Consider the following 17412-nt stretch of genomic DNA (forward strand, 5'->3'; position numbering starts at 1 on the left):
AAAAATCTACTTGACAAAACTTATTTATTCATGATAAAGAAAAAACTCTCAAGAAACTAGGAATAGATGGTAATTCCCATTATCTGGAAAAAGCCATATACAAAAACCTACAGTTACAACATACCCAATAGTGACCTACTAAATATACTCCCCTGTCTCCCAATACTAGTGTATCTTCCCTCCTCAGTCCTATTCAACATCTACTGGAAGTCATAGCCAATGTAATACGGCAAGAAAAGAAAGAAAAGACCTACAGTTTGGAAATTAAGAAATATAAATGTCCCTATTGAAGATACAATCTATATATAGAAAATCCTAAAGAATCTTTAAAAAAATCCAGTTGAGTAGTGTAGAGTAGACATGGCTTTCTGAAAAAAATCATTTAAAAAAGATAAGAGATAAAGTTTAATTTGTTAGACCATAATTGGATGTTTTTTCTACAGTTTTTTTGTCCCCATAGATCAGAGTTGAGCGTCTAAGACAGTGTTAAGTGCCAATTAATATATAGTAGTTGATGACATGCTATCAAACTGTGACAACAGTTAAGTCAGAATCATACTCTGATTGCCAGTTTCTCATCCTCTTGCAGGTGGTACAGGGAGGATTGTATTCAGCCATCTGCTAGTACCGCCTTAAATTTTGGTTAGACATATCCTAAGAGAGGCCACCTATGACTTTGACTACAGCTTACAAACTTGATAGTGTTCCAGGCCTTTCAAAAAAGTCAAAATGTGATGATGACTGTGCCCTTGTCAAGTAGTGTGTGGGTTATTTCAGGCTGTATCAGGATCCATGAAGCAAAGGAGACTAAGGACCTGCAGGGCATCAATCACTGAAAAAGCAGAACCTGTGTGCAGAAAGTGTGCGTACTTTCCTTTTTTTAAAAAAAAGATTTTACTCATTTATTTGAGAGAATGAGAGAGAGTGAAAGAGAGAGAGAGCACCAGTGGGGAGAGGGGAGAAGGCAGAGGAAGAGAGAAGCAGGCTCTCTGCTAAGAAGGGAGCTGGATGCAGGACTCCATCCCAGGATCCTGGGATCATGACCTGAGCCGAAGGCAGATACTTAGCCGACTGAGCCACCAGGTGCCCCTGTATTTTCCCATTTTAAAACATCAGTCACACTTTACTCATTGGATTGGTTTTATAGGACCCTGAGGTTAAAAACCGTAACTGACTTCATGATGTCAAATCTTCATGGTAGAGATAACACTACAATGGAAAAATAAAAGGAATGGTGAGTACTTCGAGGTGAAAGGATAAGAGCAGGGTTTATTTCAATTCATTTATTTCATGGAAATTTATGCTTGTTAGGCAGTGTCGGTAACAACGTGATCTACACAGCTGGCCCATTGTACAATTCCCAGTACAGCGTAAGCATTACAGTCTGAGATGAATGGCTTCTCAGAAATTATGTAAGTCAGTGGTTCTGGTACCTACCCTCCAAGGTCAGACCAGAGTCTCAAAATTCCTACAAATTGTCTGGTATGTTCCATTTTTTCATATTACGAAGGGTGTGCGATGACGCCAGTGGTCATGCTGATGGATCGTAGGCTTTCTTTATCATGTCCAACTGTAATCATAATTGGGGTAGAGTAGGAGACACAGCAGAGTCAATGTCAGCAAATCTGTGACTTTCTCTCCCCTTGAGAACGCTGAAGGCTCTGTTCACTGCCTGATTACTGATTTACTCCCAATAATACAATAAGAGTAAATCCAGGAATAGTTCGAAAGTTGACATATCAAACAACTAAGTGAGTTGGAAAGCCACCTCATCATAGTCATGAGAAAGAGTAGCCATGGGAAGTCCATGCTCATTGGAGGATAAGTCGACAACCACCTGTAGAGGAAGACCACCCAGTAGATGAGATTTCATGAGACGATACGACATTTCACTTGCCCATGGCCCTAGTTCTCTTAATGCACAGACCCTCCTTGGGGCCACCCTTCTTTCTTTCTTTTTTTTTTTTAAGATTTTATTTATTTATCTGCCAGAGGGAGAAAGAGAGAGCACAAGTAGGGGGAGCAGCAAGCAGAGGGAGAAGCAGACTCCCCGCTAAGAAAGGAGCCCGATGTAGGACTCGATCCCAGGACCCCAGGATCATGACCCAAACTAAAAGCCGATGCTTAACTGACTGAGCCACCCAGGCATTCCTACTCTTCTCTTTCTGACATAAACATCTACGTCCAGCCCAGCAACTTTCCTCTAGTCCCCAGTCTAATCTTACGCATGTGGCCGCTAGTGGCAAAACAGAATGTGACAGGCTCCTCATGTGACGGAGGGTCTTGGATGTTTTGTACGCTTTGAACGGTTCAGTAAAACTTAAAGAGGTAAATGTAAAAGTGGCAAAGAATATCCTAGAACACAGTCGAAGTCCTCTGGATCGTAGATACTCACTGAGGTCATATCACAGCAGACAGCACTGCATCCAAATGCAGACAGCAGCACTGAGATGATGAGTCCCAGGATGACGAGGATGAGCTTCAGAAACATAATCCCCTGCAAAGTAAAATCACGCGGGGAGGAAAGAGGGAAGGACTGAGCAAGGGAACTCCGCCACGGGCCCCGCGTGCTCTCTGTCAGAACTGATGGACAGACTGTCAATGGTAGTAAAGTATCCCACTCTGGCTTCACCTTCAGATAGAATCTGGGTGGAGATACACATAATTACTCTAATTTACAGACCCCCAATTTGCAATTTTATTTATTTATAATTTTCACACAAATGAAGTGAGATCCTGTTATGCACTTTTTTTTCTCAACATAAGCAACCAATCAAAAGCCTGCACATTTGCAAGCCATGCCTTATTGAGGTGTCCAAAAATTAGAATGTTTTAGGATCCCTTTATATCTCATAGTAATTTTCTCCATATGATCAGTAGCTCAGTTTGCTTTTGTTAAATATATACTTTCTAGAAAGGATCCTGGACTTTGTCTATCATTGTGCTGAATGGACTGAACACCTAGACTTCTGTTTACCTTAGTGAAGATAGCAATTACAATCACTGAGTGAATTCGTTGGCACCCATTCTGATCTTACCTAAAACAAGGATTTTATTTGGCTTCACCTGGTGTGCTTAAGTCCTAACATCACCAATAATTCATAGTTCAGAGATATTTATTCACTCAGGGTCAAGGCCCTGACCTTTTTCTTCAAGTTTTAAGTGGCGCCCTATTGCCTACCTATGATGAGAAAGACATCTGCAAGGAATTTTGTATCTATGGATAAATATCAGGAGATTTTTTCACTGAATCTGTCAATACTTACAGTCATGAAATAACGAGCTGATACGCTTGATAAGAGGTAATAGGATATGGTCACTCTGATTGCAAGGATTATTAGTGACAGTCCTGTTAATATGGCAGCCACGGTGTTTGCCCCAATGCTGCCACAGATCTGAAATAGAATCAGAAACTGAGTCCCTGTTCTTGAACCCGGCAAGTGATTGTACATATGTATGCATTTTATTTAAAATTCAAAGAAAATTGGAATTTGTAAAAATTATGCAGAGGGTTGCTATCTACTACGGGGTAATTTCTCATCTGAGCCAGATAGAGACAATGTGACCTGTGGGGAATAGGGAAGGAATCATTCTGGGATCTCAACTCAAGGCAGAGAAAAACCTGGGAATCGGAGACAGCTTGATCATTTTGGAGACGAAGGTTGGTCTACGCTATGCCTCTGAATTTTCTGAAACTGTTGATAAACGTACCATCTGTTTTGTTGTCTTCTTTCCAGACACAATGGACACAGTTCCAGATAAAATTAACTGTACAAAGATAAAGTGTGAAGAGTTAGCCTGCAAATACATGATTCTGTCATCCTTTTTCCTAACACTAAATACCTCTCAAAACTTCCCCCCAAATTTTGTGCTTCTAAATGATAACTATTAAGGATTTTACATAAATTCTAAGTAATACAGAGATCAAAGTGATACCAATTTACTTACAAAAATTGGTCCCAAAAGGAAAATAAAGGTATGTGCACTGTTTTCTAGTGCTAGATGTAGTTGGTGGAATGAAAGGAAGACCTTTATCATAATCCACAGGCAAATGTTCATTAGGCCGATCATGATTTGGCTCACCTAGAAAATGAGAGAATGTCTCTGAGTTAGGAGGACTCAGGTTTACTGTTAGAATCATTTGCCCCACAGTTGGAGGTTGTACATGACTCCAGCTTCTTTTAATTTGGACAATTCCATGATCAGTGCTTACATTTTTATTCAGCGTTCCCAAATATAAAACAGTTTGGTGATTTGGCTACTTGGCAAACGTGGTTTCTTATTTAAAAGTCCTATTTTCCTCTTGATACGGAAATTCGTGGGACCACTCTGAACTCTTCTCTCAGGTAATCGTGTAGCTTTGATCCAGAGCAAATTCAGGGGAACACGAGCCGCCTCAAAATCCTTAGCTGACCTTCGCTGTACTTACCCCAAGAATAACTGGCTTCCCCTTGAGAAAATTCTGCAAGTTCTTCTGTGCCTCATGAGGGAAAGGCATTGGCCCAGACCGGCCGTGGTGGATGGCTGGATCTCTTCGTTGGAGATCCATAGTTGTGTCCCTTGATGCCGTTGGTCTTCACAAGCCGCTGCTCCCCTCACGGGCGGTGTGCAGTCACAACACGTGGGAAGCATGGGCTGCCAAGAAAGATCAGGTAAAAGGACTAGTCTCTGATTCCATGCAGTAGTTAATGTTTATGCACATTTTAAAGTCAAAGGTAGGCACCGTGCTACATGTAAGGAACCAGGCCATGCAATTGTTTCCATTTTGAAGGGTGGGAAATCTGACATTTATTAAGAAATTAGCAACATATCTCAGGCAGTTCCGAATGACACACTCTCCCTTATATTGAGTTTCAGAAAGGCTATGTAAGCAGTGTAAGCTTAACGTTATAGGAAGCTGAGGATCTTAGCCTGAGTGCGTGTGTCTTACGGATCCTTTGGTCTTGACATAACGTTGACCATCTTGACCATGAAGCTGAAAATAAATATTGCCCTCTAGTCCTGGTATTCCCGCCCCATGGGGAGACAACGAAGGATTTGTTACTTTGTTTCTTTGTTTTGCTGTGTAGAATTCTTTCATTTACACCTCTGTTCCTAGGTAGTATCTGGTATAGTTATTTTTGTTTTGTCTCTGGGTTCAGGCTCTTGCTGGAGTTTAAGAACTCACAACATTTGACTCAACAAGGTAACAGGCACGCTCTTACACTCAGCGTTTGCTTCCTCTTGATGCCCCTGATTAACTCACCACACCAACCACCACACCAACGACACACAACTAAGTTATCACACAAACTATGCACAACTCACCATGTGTCTTTGCGCTGACAGAGCTGGGGAGGTGACTTGGAACCACGTCTGCCTGAGCCTTCAAAACTTTACTTTTCTATTCGTGATCTGCCTACAGAAATGTTATGCAAAACACCCACATATTAGGAATGCTTTCCTTCTCCGACAGCAAGAAATCTTCTTTTTTTTTTTTAAGATTTTTTAATTTATTTATTCAACAGAGATAGAGACAGCCAGCGAGAGAAGGAACACAAGCAGGGGAGTGGGAGAGGAAGAAGCAGGCTCAGTGCGGAAGAGCCTGATGTGGCTCGATCCCATAACGCTGGGATCACGCCCTGAGCCGAAGGCAGACGCTTAACCGCTGTGCCACCCAGGCGCCCCAAGAAATCTTTTTTTATTTGAACACATGGACCATCCTGAGTATAGACAAAAAATAGTATCGCCTTTTCTGTCTTCATCATGATGGCAAATGGATACTCTGTTTCGTGTATATTTCTCTTTGAAGTAAAATCATGGGAAATTTGCGATGGTCCGCGGAGCTACAATTTCACTTTTCCTCTAGAATTCAGTATAAAAATTTCTGGCTGTATGGTGTGCAGGTATGTTCGAATTTATCGGGAAAATATATTAAAGCAATAACGATGAAACAGATATTTCTTCTACCTACTTTTATTAAGTTCTGTAAAATCTGATGGTTCTTTTACAGAAATTAATGTCTTTTATTCTGAGGAGATTGACCAAAAAAACCCCAACCAAACAAAAAAGGAAACACTGTATACAGTTGAACCTTGAACAACATAGTTTTGAACCTTGCAGGTTCAATCCACGTATATGTGGAATTTTATAGTACAATAGTACAGTACTAAAAATGTATTTTCTCTTCCTTATGACTTTCTTAGTAACATTTTCTTTTCTTTAGTTTACTTTATTGTAAGAATATAGTATATAATACATGTCACATAAAATGTATGTGTTAATTGTTTATGTTATTGGTAAGGCTTCTAGTCAACACTGGGCTATTAGCAGTTAAGTTTTGGGGGAGTCCAAAGTTATAGTAGGTTTTCTATTGTGGGAAGGGTGTCCAAAACCCCCTGTGTTGTTCAAGGGTCCACTGTAATAACTTTCAAATGGAGAATGGGAGGGAAAAAGTCATGCATATTTGAAAGCTAATATGTAGATGTTGAATTTGCATTTGTGTTTAATGTGGGCCAGTGATCCTTTATATAGAATTGTTTCATGATATTCTGACTTTATTCCTACCTTTGTTTCAATGACAGTTACTGAACATTGTCTTCTCATGCTCAAAATCTCTGTTTTTGCTACCAAAAGAAGATCTACATTAGATACGGAAACAAATTTGCATTTTTCTTATATCTTGATAACATTATTAGTATGATACTGCCCTTACTATCTAATTTACTTTTTTTTTTTAAAAAGATTTTATTTATTTATTCGACAGAGATAGAGACAGCCAGCGAGAGAGGAAACACAAGCAGGGGGAGTGGGAGAGGAAGAAGCAGGCTCATAGCGGAGGAGCCTGATGTGGGGCTCGATCCCATAACGCCGGGATCATGCCCTGAGCCGAAGGTAGACGCTCAACCGCTGTGCCACCCAGGCGCCCCTAATTTACTTTTTAAAAAAATCTTTAATCCTGTCCCTTATTATTAATCATATCTGAAGCAAAAATATCATGTTTCTCTGAACAAACTATGACTCACTTTTCATGATGGTAAAGTCAACATCCTAAAAAATATTTTGTCATTGATACCTGATTTACAAAGCAGTCTTTGGAACTGAGAGTCCACTCAGTGTCATATACTTTTTCACAATTAGAGTAATGACTATGCAAAGAATATAATTCCAGATCAAGAACATCCTCCTTTTGGATCAAAGTTCTTTCATTGACACACACTCAAAAAATTGTCAAAGTAATCATTCATTACATAAAATTTTAAAAAGCAGCACTAAAAACCCTAGCCGACCTAAGGACCACTAGAAAAGTACTCTGTGTTGCAAGATCTCGCTAGTATATGATTTTTAGGCCAAATGTTTTCTGTCTTTTGAAAATGATTACATGGCTGAGATCGTTTCAAAGCACAATCTGGATGGTTCTATGGGTCTATAAAATTGTAACATTAAGTTTGTTACTAGTGACTCAAGCATTTTTTTTTTATGGAAAAAAATCCCCTGAGACGTCTATGTCCTTCTCAAGTAACTAGTTTTATAAAAAGTAGTTTTTATAAGATTATTCCACTGCTATGGTTTCCTCCCATGGAACATTTCCAGGAAAACTTGTATGAATCTTAGGGACTGGCATGGAATTGACATGCCCTCTTACAGGCCAAAGGAATACCCATGTAAATACAAAGAAAAGAAAAATACATACCTCTGTCCTAAAACAATATTCAGTCTTAACTAGATATTCATATAGGATCGGGGAACATCAGTACCTCAGAGTTGGTCTCAGAGTCTTTCCAAGGAAATTCCCCCAAAGCAGCAGCAATTTCTGCCCCATGTCTTTAGCAGGCTACGGGCTGTGGGAATTTGATATACGCAGGTTTTGCTCAATAAGACGGAACTCCCTGTTGTATGAAGAGATAATGAAACATCACCCTAAAAGGCATCTTTCTGCTCTGTACTTCTTGCAGATGGGTTTCTATGATGGGGTAAAATGCATGGTGTTGACGGAGATAACCATTTATCTCTGCTGTTCAGATAGCCACATCTCGAGTGCCAACCCTTTGCACACTCTTTTCTCAGTGTGAGGGCAAATCTTAATTCCTGTTTACCCACCATTCCCCCAAAGACCTTGCTAATGAAGCACGTGCTTTCTGTTTGGGGCTGTATTTTGATTTACAAATAAAACCTTAATTTTCCCATAGAAATCCTCACCTTTAATAGAAAATATGGGATTTTTCCATAAATATGGAGTTTTTACTCTCCTGGCTCCCAAATTATACTTTGTATGTTTTGCTAACAATGCCAGTTCCTCTGCGGTGACGTTAGCTTCCTTACTCCCATTTCTACTACTTGACAAATAATAATAGAAAAATAGCACACAATATTTATAGAGCCCATGTCAAGAAATCCAAAGATGGGAGTAATGTGCTATTTGCCCACATCTCTGGAATTATATTCTCTAAAAGTATAAGGGAGCTCTTGGATATTCTATCACCTTGGCTAAATTATCCTTTAACTTAGAAAGAACGTAGAAATCTGTCATCCTCTCCACCCTGTGATTCCTCCGGGTTCTTTTCTGGTCCTTGCCCATGGTTGCCATCATGAATGATGGAGAATCTCTGTACCACCACCCCGGCCTTCCTTCAAGGCATAATAATTTGAGGTAAAGCTTTTAATGGGGGAAAAGATGTTCTTTTCCTATCCTTGCGTCTGTCTACAACTGTGTCAAAGAAGGTTAAATGTTCCTCTTCTTGTTAGTTCGCGTTTCAAATCCATCGACAGGAACACTTTGCCTTTTCTTCACAAGCTTGAGTGTCATCCTTGCTCAGAGCCCATGCGAATCTTCTCTGTGTTGTTCCAATTTTGGTATCTGTGCTGCCGAAGCGAGCCCTGCTCTGCCTTTTCTTAACTTGAGGAATTTTCAGAATATTCTTTAATTTGCTGAAAAATTCTGTTGGGAAAGGAGTTTGACCTCTTTCAACAGCTTTTTCTCCACCTGTTGTAATGACCGTATGGTTTCTCTCCTTTATTCAAAGGTGTGAAACAACCTTGCACAGCTGGCATAAACCTGGATGGTTATGACATACTTTTTATAGGTTGCTGGGTTTAATTTATTAATATTGGTAAGGATCTATGGGTCTAAGTTCACGTAAATATATCCATATTTTATTTTCTTATGATATTTTCATCTGTTTTGGGAGGTGAGAGCTGGTTACTACTTGCCTCAAAAATAAACTTTGAAGTTTATCTTCCTCCTCAATTTGCAAGAAGTGTTTGCATAATATTGGTATTATTTCTTCTTTGAATGTTCTATAGAATTGACCAGCCAAGCCGTCTCCACCCAGTCTTCTCTGCATGACAAGCCTTTTAATTATGAATTCAATTTCTTTTCATGATACAGGTCTATTTGTATTACTCGGGGTCCTCCAGAGAAATAGAACCAATAAGGTGCACTGATATGGACAATGACATTTATTATACGGATTTGGCATATGTGATTATGGAGGCTGAGAAGTCCCAAGTTCCACAATTAGCAAGCTGGAGACCAGAGAGCCAATGTATAGTTTGGGTCCAAGTCCAAAGACCTAAGTAACAGGGGAGCCTACTACAAGGTGAGGTGTTAAGGATGGGGTCTATTTCTTGGTGACTAACATAACATAATAAAAAATTATTATAAAAATCCCCCCAAAAAAGGATGGGGTTTATTTTTAATTATTTCTATTCCATAGTTTTGTGGAGAGTGCCTCAGAAAATTCACACCCTGACACAGATGGCCTAATCCCTAACTCCAAGTAGCATTCACAGTATGATCTGAAATGAATGACTTTCCAGAAACTGTACAGATCAGTGTCCTGAGACATGCTCTGCAGGAGCAGACCAGTGTCCTAAATCTTCAACAGACTTCCTGATGTGTCTCTTTCTTTGTGCTAAGAAGGCTGTGACATGATGACAGTCCTGACGGCATAAGCATTGTATGCTCAATTCATTATGTTCAAAGGTAATACATTGATGGAAAGCGTAAGTGACCCTAGCAAAGTCAACATTAACAGACCTATGACCTTCATATCGCTGAGGACACCTCAGCCCCTCTTTGCTATGTAGACACTGATATATTTTCAAGAGCACAAGCTAGAACAAAATAGGAGTTGCTCCTCCAAAAGGTATATCACACAACTGAAGTGGGTTGGGAAGCCACGCCATCATAATCATGCTATGGAGATGTTATGAGGAGTCCACACTTGTTGGGAGATAAGTCAACTACCAACTGTGGAGAAACCAGGACACACAATGGATGAGCATGTGGTGTTTTGCTCATGGCCTTAGATCTCCCAATATCTTATGGATCCTTCTTGGGGCTACTTTTGTCTTGTTCTGATCCAAACATCTACACCTACGTAGGCACCTCCTCAATTCATGCCCAGTCCAATCTTCTGCACATGGATCCTAGGGGCAAAACCGAGCACTAGGGTCTTCTCATACGGTTGTGTAACATGAAACGGGACGTTTATATGCTTTGTACTGCCTAATAGCAATAAAGAGGTAAATATAAAAATGGCAGAGAATGTTCTAGAACACATGCCAAGTCCTCTGGACCACAGACACTCACTGAGATCACATCATAGCAGACAGCACTTGCATCTAAGTGCAGAGACACTGAGTTGACAAGTCCAAGCACAAAGAGAATGAGCCTCAAAATCATAAATCCCTGCCAATTAAATCATGTATAGAGAGGTGCCTGGCTGGCTCAGTCAGAAGAGTGTGTGACCCTTGATCTTGAGTTTGAGCCCCATGTTGGGTGTAGAGATTACTTAAATAAATACAACTTTAAAAAAAATTTAAGTAACTCTTAATAAAATAAAATAAAATCATATATAAAGAAAAGATTGAAGGATTGAGCAAAGTGAGTTTCTGCCGTTGACCCTGCTTGCTCTCCTTCATAAGTGATTGACATTTCTCAATGGGGGTGAAATATTCCACCCTGGCTTCCACTACAGATGAAGTATAAGTCAATGGGCAGCAGCATTAACCACTATGTTACACAGATGCTCAAATTTGCAGTTGTATTCACACAATGACATGAGCTCCTGCTTATCTGTCTTTCCTGATGTCACTAGCACGGAAACTGAAACATGAAAACTGCTGATTAGCAAACATTGCTTTATTGACACTTATGTGATTTGGAATATCTTAACAACCCTTCTGCACTTCATAGCAATCTTGACTATGTCCTCAGTGTATCAGTGCAGGATAGGTCCCATGTGATGTCTGCAGAGAGAATCTTGGACTTTGTCATCGTTCTGAAAGGAAAAAACACCTAGACTTTTCATTTTTTACCTTATGGAGACAGGGATCAAATTAATTGAATGAATTCATTGGCATCCATTCTTCTCTCACCTAAATAAAAGTTTTAGTTAGTTTTACCCGATATACATGTCTTCACATGACCAGTAACTTACAGCATAGAGAAATGTATCCAATCAGGGCCAAGGCCCTGACCTTCTTCCTTCAAGTGGTCTTTCAGGGGTAATCTATGCATTTCTGCCACCTGCCTTGAGAATAAATTCTGGAAGTCATTTTATATATGTGTAAACATCAGGAGATCTTTTCACTAGATCCGGAAATCCTTACAATGAGCAAATCATCTAATATGTTTTGCATGTCATAAATGAATCTGTCCAAACTGACCACAGTGATTATTAGCCATACTTCTGCTAATATGGCACTCACAGTATTCATCCTAGGCTGACATATATCTGCAAGAGATTCAGAAAATGTGTTCTTATTTCACATTCTTTAACTGACAAATGATTATACATGTGTGTGCACTACATTTAAAATAAAAGTATCATGAATTGAAATTTATGAAACGTTATGGAAGAATTTGCTATCCACTACTAAGGAATTTTCCCATATAAGCTAGAAGAGAATTCTGGGGAATTCTGGGGAAAGAATCATTCTGGAACCTCAAATCAGTCTCAATTGAAGACACACCTGAGAAGTTGAAACAGCTTGGTCATTTTAGAAACACAGATTGGCCTATTCTGACTCTTAATTTTCTCAAAGCATAGAGAAACTAACCATCTTTTCTGTAATTTTATCTCCAGCCACAATAGACAGAGTTCCAGATAGAATTAACTGGATATAAGAATAGAGTTAAGTGATTTAATCTATGAATACACCATCTGGAATCTTTTCTCCTAGCACTGAATGGTTCTCAATATGCTTCCCCAAATTCTGTGCTCAAAAGCCACATATGAAACAAATACTAGGAACATATACGTAGTCTTTTTTTTTTTTTAAGATTTTATTTTATTTAGTTGACAGAGAGAGAGACAGCCAGTGAGAGAGGGAACACAGGCAGGGGGAGTGGGAGAGGAAGAAGCAGGCTCCCAGCGGAGGAGCCCGACGTAGGGCTCGATCCCAGAACGCCAGGATCACGCCCTGAGCTGAAGGCAGACGCTTAAGGACTGCGCCACCCAGGCGCCCCGGACCATGTATATATTCTAACTACTAGAAAAATCAGAGTGATTCCAATTTACTTACAAAGATTGGATCCCCAAGGCAAATGTAGGAATTTTCAATTGCAAGCAGAGAGGCAGAACACAGAAAGGAAGGCTTTGCCGTAATCCACATTCAAACATTCATCAAGCCAATCATGATTTGGCTCATGTAGAAAATGAGAGAATGCCTCTGAGTTAGGAGAATAAGCTCTTCTACTTGCAAATTAATTGCCTCACGTTTCGAGAATGCAAACAACTCATGGCTCCTGTAATTTGGAGAATTGTTTATTTTATTTTATTTATTTGACAAAGAGAGAGATGGCCAGTGAGAGAGGGAACACAAGCAGGGGGAGTGGGAGAGGAAGAAGCAGGCTCCCAGCGGAGGAGCTCGATATGGGTTCGATCCCAGGACTCCGGGATCACGCCGCGAGCCGAAGGCAGAAGCTCAATGACTGAGCCACCCAGGCACCCCAATTTGGAGAAATTTTTGTCTAAATGTCTTAATTTTAAATTCAGGTTCTCAAACCCAGAGCATTTTGGAGATTTGGCTGAATGGTATATGTAGTCTCTTATTTAAAAGTCCACATTGTCCTCTGGATGTGGGAATTATTGTGACTCCAAACTCTTCCGTAGGCTAATCCTGTAGCTTTGACCTAAAGCAAATTTAGGGGAATATGAACCACTGCAAAATCTTGAGGAGGCCTTCAATATACTTACCCCAAGAATAACTGGCTCCCCTTTAGGGAATTCTGCAGGTTGCTCCATGCCTCGTGAGGGAAAGGCCTTGGCCCAGACTGGCCCTGGTGGATGGCTGATCTCTTTGTTGAAGACCCATTGTTGTGTCCCTTGATGCCGTTGGTCTTCACAACCTGGTGCTTCCCTTGCTGACAGAGGACGTATTGGCCTGAAGATCAGATAAAAGGATGACTCTGATTCCACACGAAGTTCCCGCCCATGAAGTTTCAGAGGAAAAGGTGGGCACTGTGCCAAATGACAGCTATTAGACAATGTTATTGTTTTAACTCTTGAGCAGGAAAAATTGATATTAATAAGCATTTAGCATTGTCTTGGCTTACTTAAGAATGTGGTACCTTCCGTCTTATTAAGGAATTCCAGAAAGGCTATGCAAGTCACGTAAAGTTACTCCGATAAGAAACGGAGGTTCTAGGCTTAGCGCTTGTACCATTCAGATTATTTGTCTTAAAATGTGTGGAACATCCCAACAATGAGCCTAGAATGAAACATAAACCGTTAGTTTTAGTGTTCCTGCCCCAACGAAGAGACAGTATTTAGTTTAGTTAGTTTCTTTGTTTGGCTACATTAGAGCTGTTTTTTATATGCAGAGTCCTAAGAAATATCCCACGTGTTTGTTTCAGCTTTGTTCCTGGGGTCAGGCTCCTATTGAAGTTTAAGAGCTAATAGCACTTTTCCAGTAAGCCCCCTTATAACCTGCATGCTCAGGGTTGTAGTTTTTTTCCCTCTTCATACCTCAGACTAACCAGCTGCACATTTACAACTCACACAGCCCTGAAGGGACCATACGTCCCCAGATGGGCATAACTGTGTGGATGGCTTGGTGCCACACCTGCCTGAGCCCAAACTCTGGCAGCTCCCCTCTCATCACCTGCTTACAGAAATGTCCAATGAAACACAGGGGTGCCTGGGTGGCTCAGCTGGTTAAGGGTCTGCCTTCAGCTCAGGTCATGATCCCGGGGTCCTGGGATCGAGCCCCGCATCAGGCTCCCTGCTCAGCAGGGAGTCTGCCTCTCCCTCTCCCTCTGACTCTGTGCCAACCCCCCCTACTGCTCGTGCCGTTGCTCACTCTCTCTCTCAAATAAATAAATAAAATCATTAATTTTTTTAAATGAAACACTTACATATTAGGAATCCTTTCCTTCTCTGTAGACAAGAAATCTTTATTTGAACACGTGGATCTTCCTGAGTATAAACAGAGGAGAGAATGATGTTTACATCTTCATCATGAGGACAATAGATATTGTCTCACATACATATCTTTATATTTATTTATTTTTATTTTTTAAAAGATTTTATTTATTTATTTGTCAGAGAGAGAGAGAGCACAAGCACGGGGAGCTGCAGGCAGAGGGAGAAGCAGGCTCCCCACTGAGCAAGGAGCCCAATGTGGGGCTCGATCCCAGGACCCGGGGATCATGACCTGAGCCGAAGGCAGACACTTAACTGACTGAGCCACCCAGGCGTCCCTCACATATATCTTTTTAGAAATGAGGCCATAGGGTACTTGATGTATACCCTAGACCTTCAACTTCGTTTCTAGGGTGCACTCTACAAATTTTGAGAAGTATGCTATATGAAAATACATAGAAACAATAAAGGAAAACAGAAATATTTTTTTTCTGACTTGATTATACAGTGTAAAACCTGTTCATCCTTTTAAAGAAATTAATGGTTCCCCCCCCAGGAGAAGGTCCAAGGGGAAAAAAAATCACTATTGTTATTTTCAATGAGCAGAATGAGTAGGAAAGAAAAGGCAGGAACATATGAGACCTCGTATTTAGGTGCTGAATTTGTATAACGACCCAAGTGGGATAGGAGCATTGTGGTTAATGCAGACCAATAATCTTTTTTTCTTTTTTTAAAGATTTATTTATTTATTTGAGAGAAAGAGAGAGAGTAGGGGAGGGGCAGAGGGAGAGAATCTTCAAAGAGACTCCCCCCTCGGTATGGAGGCTGAGGCAGGGCTGATCTCACAACCCAGGAGATCATGCCCTGAGCCAAAACCAAAAATTGGATGCTTACCCTACTGAGTCACCCAGGACCCCCCCAATAATCTTTTATACAGAATCGCGCCATGCTGTTCTGGCTTCTTCCAACTCTTGTCAGTGACCGTTACCGCACTCTGCATTCCCACACTCAAAATGCATTTTGTGTTTATTCTGTGTTTTGTTAGGAAAAATATATTTTTCTTATATCTCCAAAATACTATAATTAGCTCAAACTTTCTTCACTACTCAATTGACTGTTTTTTAAATCTTTTAATCCCTAGTTTCTCATCATCAAGTCCTAGCTGAGTCAAAAAATATCATGTCTCTTTGGATAAATTGTGACTATTTCTTCATGATGATAAAATTCACATTTTTACAATTTTTCTTTTATTGACTCCTGGCTGACAAAACACACTCTCTGGAAGTGAGAGCAATACCATACTTACTTCTCAATGAGAATAACGAGCACATGGAGAATAGAATTCCATATCGAGTACACCTTCTTCACGGATCACAGTCCTTACATTGGTTTAAAAATTTCAAAGTAATGATTTGTTATGTAAAACCGGATCGAGCAGCACCAAGGGAACAAACTAGCCAGCCTTGGAGACCACTGACAAAGTACTCTGTGTTGCACATTCTGGATGAAATATGGTTTTAGGAGAATTCTTTCCTGCCTTTTGAAAATGACTCCCTGATTGCGATCATTTCAAAGCACAACTTAGACGTGTTCTAAGAGTCTATAAAATCACAACATGAAATCTGCAACCAGAGACTCAGGTCATTTTTTTTTTTTTATGGAAAAAGAAATGCCCTCCAACATCGATGGCCTTCTCCAATAACTAGTCCAATCACAAATAGCTTTTATAAGATTAATATTCTCCTATATTTTCTTTGCATGGGACAATTCAAGGAAAATTTGTATGAGCCTTAGGCGCTGACTTAGACTGAGCAAACCCTCCAAAAGTCTAAGGGAATAGCCACGTATGTAAGAAAATAGGAGAAATACATATCTCTATCCCCAAACATCATTCAATCTTTATTAGGCCTTAGTGCAAGGCCAGGGAACATCATTTCGTGAGAGGATATTTCTGAAGCTTTCCTAGGAGGTTCCCTGAACACAGCAAGCAAACGTATGAGCAGCGTCCCTACCAGGCACTTTAGACCGTGGGCATCGGCTACACTGCACTGGGGTTTTACTCAGCAAGACAGTGCTCCCTGGTGTTTGAAGAGATGTTTGCACCAAGCTTAAAAGCATCTTTCTGCACTGCGTTTCCTGCAGGTGGTTTTCTGTGATGGAGTGAGTTGCATGATGGTGACACAGCTCCTATCTGTGCAGTTTGGGCACATTCGGCTAGTCGTGGTTTCGAGTCACCAAGCCTTGAACACCCCTTTCCATTCGGAGCAGAAATCTGAGGTCCTCGTTACCAACCGCTTGCCCAAGACCTTGCTGATGAAGGCTGTGCTTGCTGCTTAGGGAGGTAGCTGAACTTACATATGAAAGCTTCGTTAGTCCATAGAAGGCCTCTAGTTGGGAAGAATACTGAGGATTATTCTCATAAATTTGAGGTTGCCACAATTCACTGTCAATTTATCCTAGAAATTTATTCTAGAAAAAATATGTAAAAGGAGACTTATTCTAGCCCTTGAGGAAGTAAGGTTTGTTTTGTTTTGTTTTTTTGAGGCCTTGTTCTTTAATACAGATATTTATCACAATGGATTTCCATTGTAGCATTGCTTTTGCTGCATCCTGAATTTTGGTCTGTTTTCTTTCCATTTTCATTTGTCACAAGATTTTTTTTTTTTTAAGATTTTATTCATTATTTGACAGAGAGAGAGCGTGATGAGGGGTTTGGGGGAAGAGGGGAGGGAGAAGCTGACTCCCCACTGAGCAGGGAGCCCCATGCAGGACTTGATCCCAGGACCCAGGGATCACAACCGGAGCCAAAGGCAGACGCCCAACCAACTGAGCCACCCAGGCGCCCCTGTCACAAGGTTCTGTTAAATTTCTCTTTCAATTTGGTGCACTGGCTGTTCAGTAACATGTTTGATTTCATTTTTTTTAATTTCCCAGTTTTCTTCTTGTAATTGATTGCTAGTTTAAACGTACAGTTTTAGAGAGTGGTGTTCAACATTTAACCTCCTATTTTTATTTCTACCAAGGTAAAAAGTGAACGACCTCAGAAAGTGCTAGATGTTCC

The 17412-nt window shown here is 40.4% G+C and overlaps 1 protein-coding gene and 1 non-coding gene across 5 annotated transcripts; both read right to left on the reverse strand.

Annotated features, from left to right (window-relative positions):
* Positions 1-1106: 1106 nt before the first annotated feature.
* Positions 1107-7890, reverse strand: LOC117796717 (membrane-spanning 4-domains subfamily A member 4D-like). Of its 4 annotated transcripts, XR_004621363.1 has the most exons (9): positions 7737-7889; positions 5308-5398; positions 4430-4635; positions 3949-4083; positions 3712-3768; positions 3267-3395; positions 2396-2497; positions 1438-1837; positions 1107-1209 (listed from the first exon to the last, which is right to left on the reverse strand). XR_004621363.1 is itself a non-coding variant. In XM_034645731.1 (8 exons), the coding sequence occupies exons 3-8, from the start codon at positions 4547-4549 to the stop codon at positions 1532-1534; spliced, it is 582 nt and encodes a 193-aa protein (XP_034501622.1). In that variant the 5' UTR covers positions 4550-4635; positions 5308-5398; positions 7737-7890; the 3' UTR covers positions 1249-1531. The 4 variants fall into 4 exon arrangements, 3 of the variants coding, with proteins under 3 accessions (XP_034501622.1, XP_034501620.1, XP_034501621.1); XM_034645731.1 differs by lacking the exon at positions 1107-1209 and having other exon boundaries at positions 1249-1570; positions 7737-7890; XM_034645729.1 differs by lacking the exon at positions 1107-1209 and having other exon boundaries at positions 1249-1837.
* An 860-nt stretch (positions 7891-8750) lies between these two features.
* On the reverse strand, positions 8751-8857 carry LOC117796889. The gene has a single exon (XR_004621587.1). It is a non-coding gene; the product is annotated as a U6 spliceosomal RNA (small nuclear RNA).
* Positions 8858-17412: the final 8555 nt, after the last annotated feature.

This window comes from Ailuropoda melanoleuca, chromosome 16, assembly GCF_002007445.2.
Source record: "Ailuropoda melanoleuca isolate Jingjing chromosome 16, ASM200744v2, whole genome shotgun sequence".
Classification (NCBI taxonomy): Eukaryota; Metazoa; Chordata; class Mammalia; order Carnivora; family Ursidae; genus Ailuropoda; species Ailuropoda melanoleuca.

Bases quoted from the DNA above. Each gene is read 5' to 3' on its own strand.
- LOC117796717 (XM_034645729.1), bottom strand. From the start codon at position 4,549: ATGGATCTCCAACGAAGAGATCCAGCCATCCACCACGGCCGGTCTGGG. The intron at 3,769-3,948 runs GTAAGTAAATTG...ATCTTTGTACAG, and splicing joins TCCTTTTGGGACCAATTTTT to TTAATTTTATCTGGAACTGT. The intron at 3,396-3,711 runs GTACGTTTATCA...ATTCTATTTCAG, and splicing joins AGAAGACAACAAAACAGATG to ATCTGTGGCAGCATTGGGGC.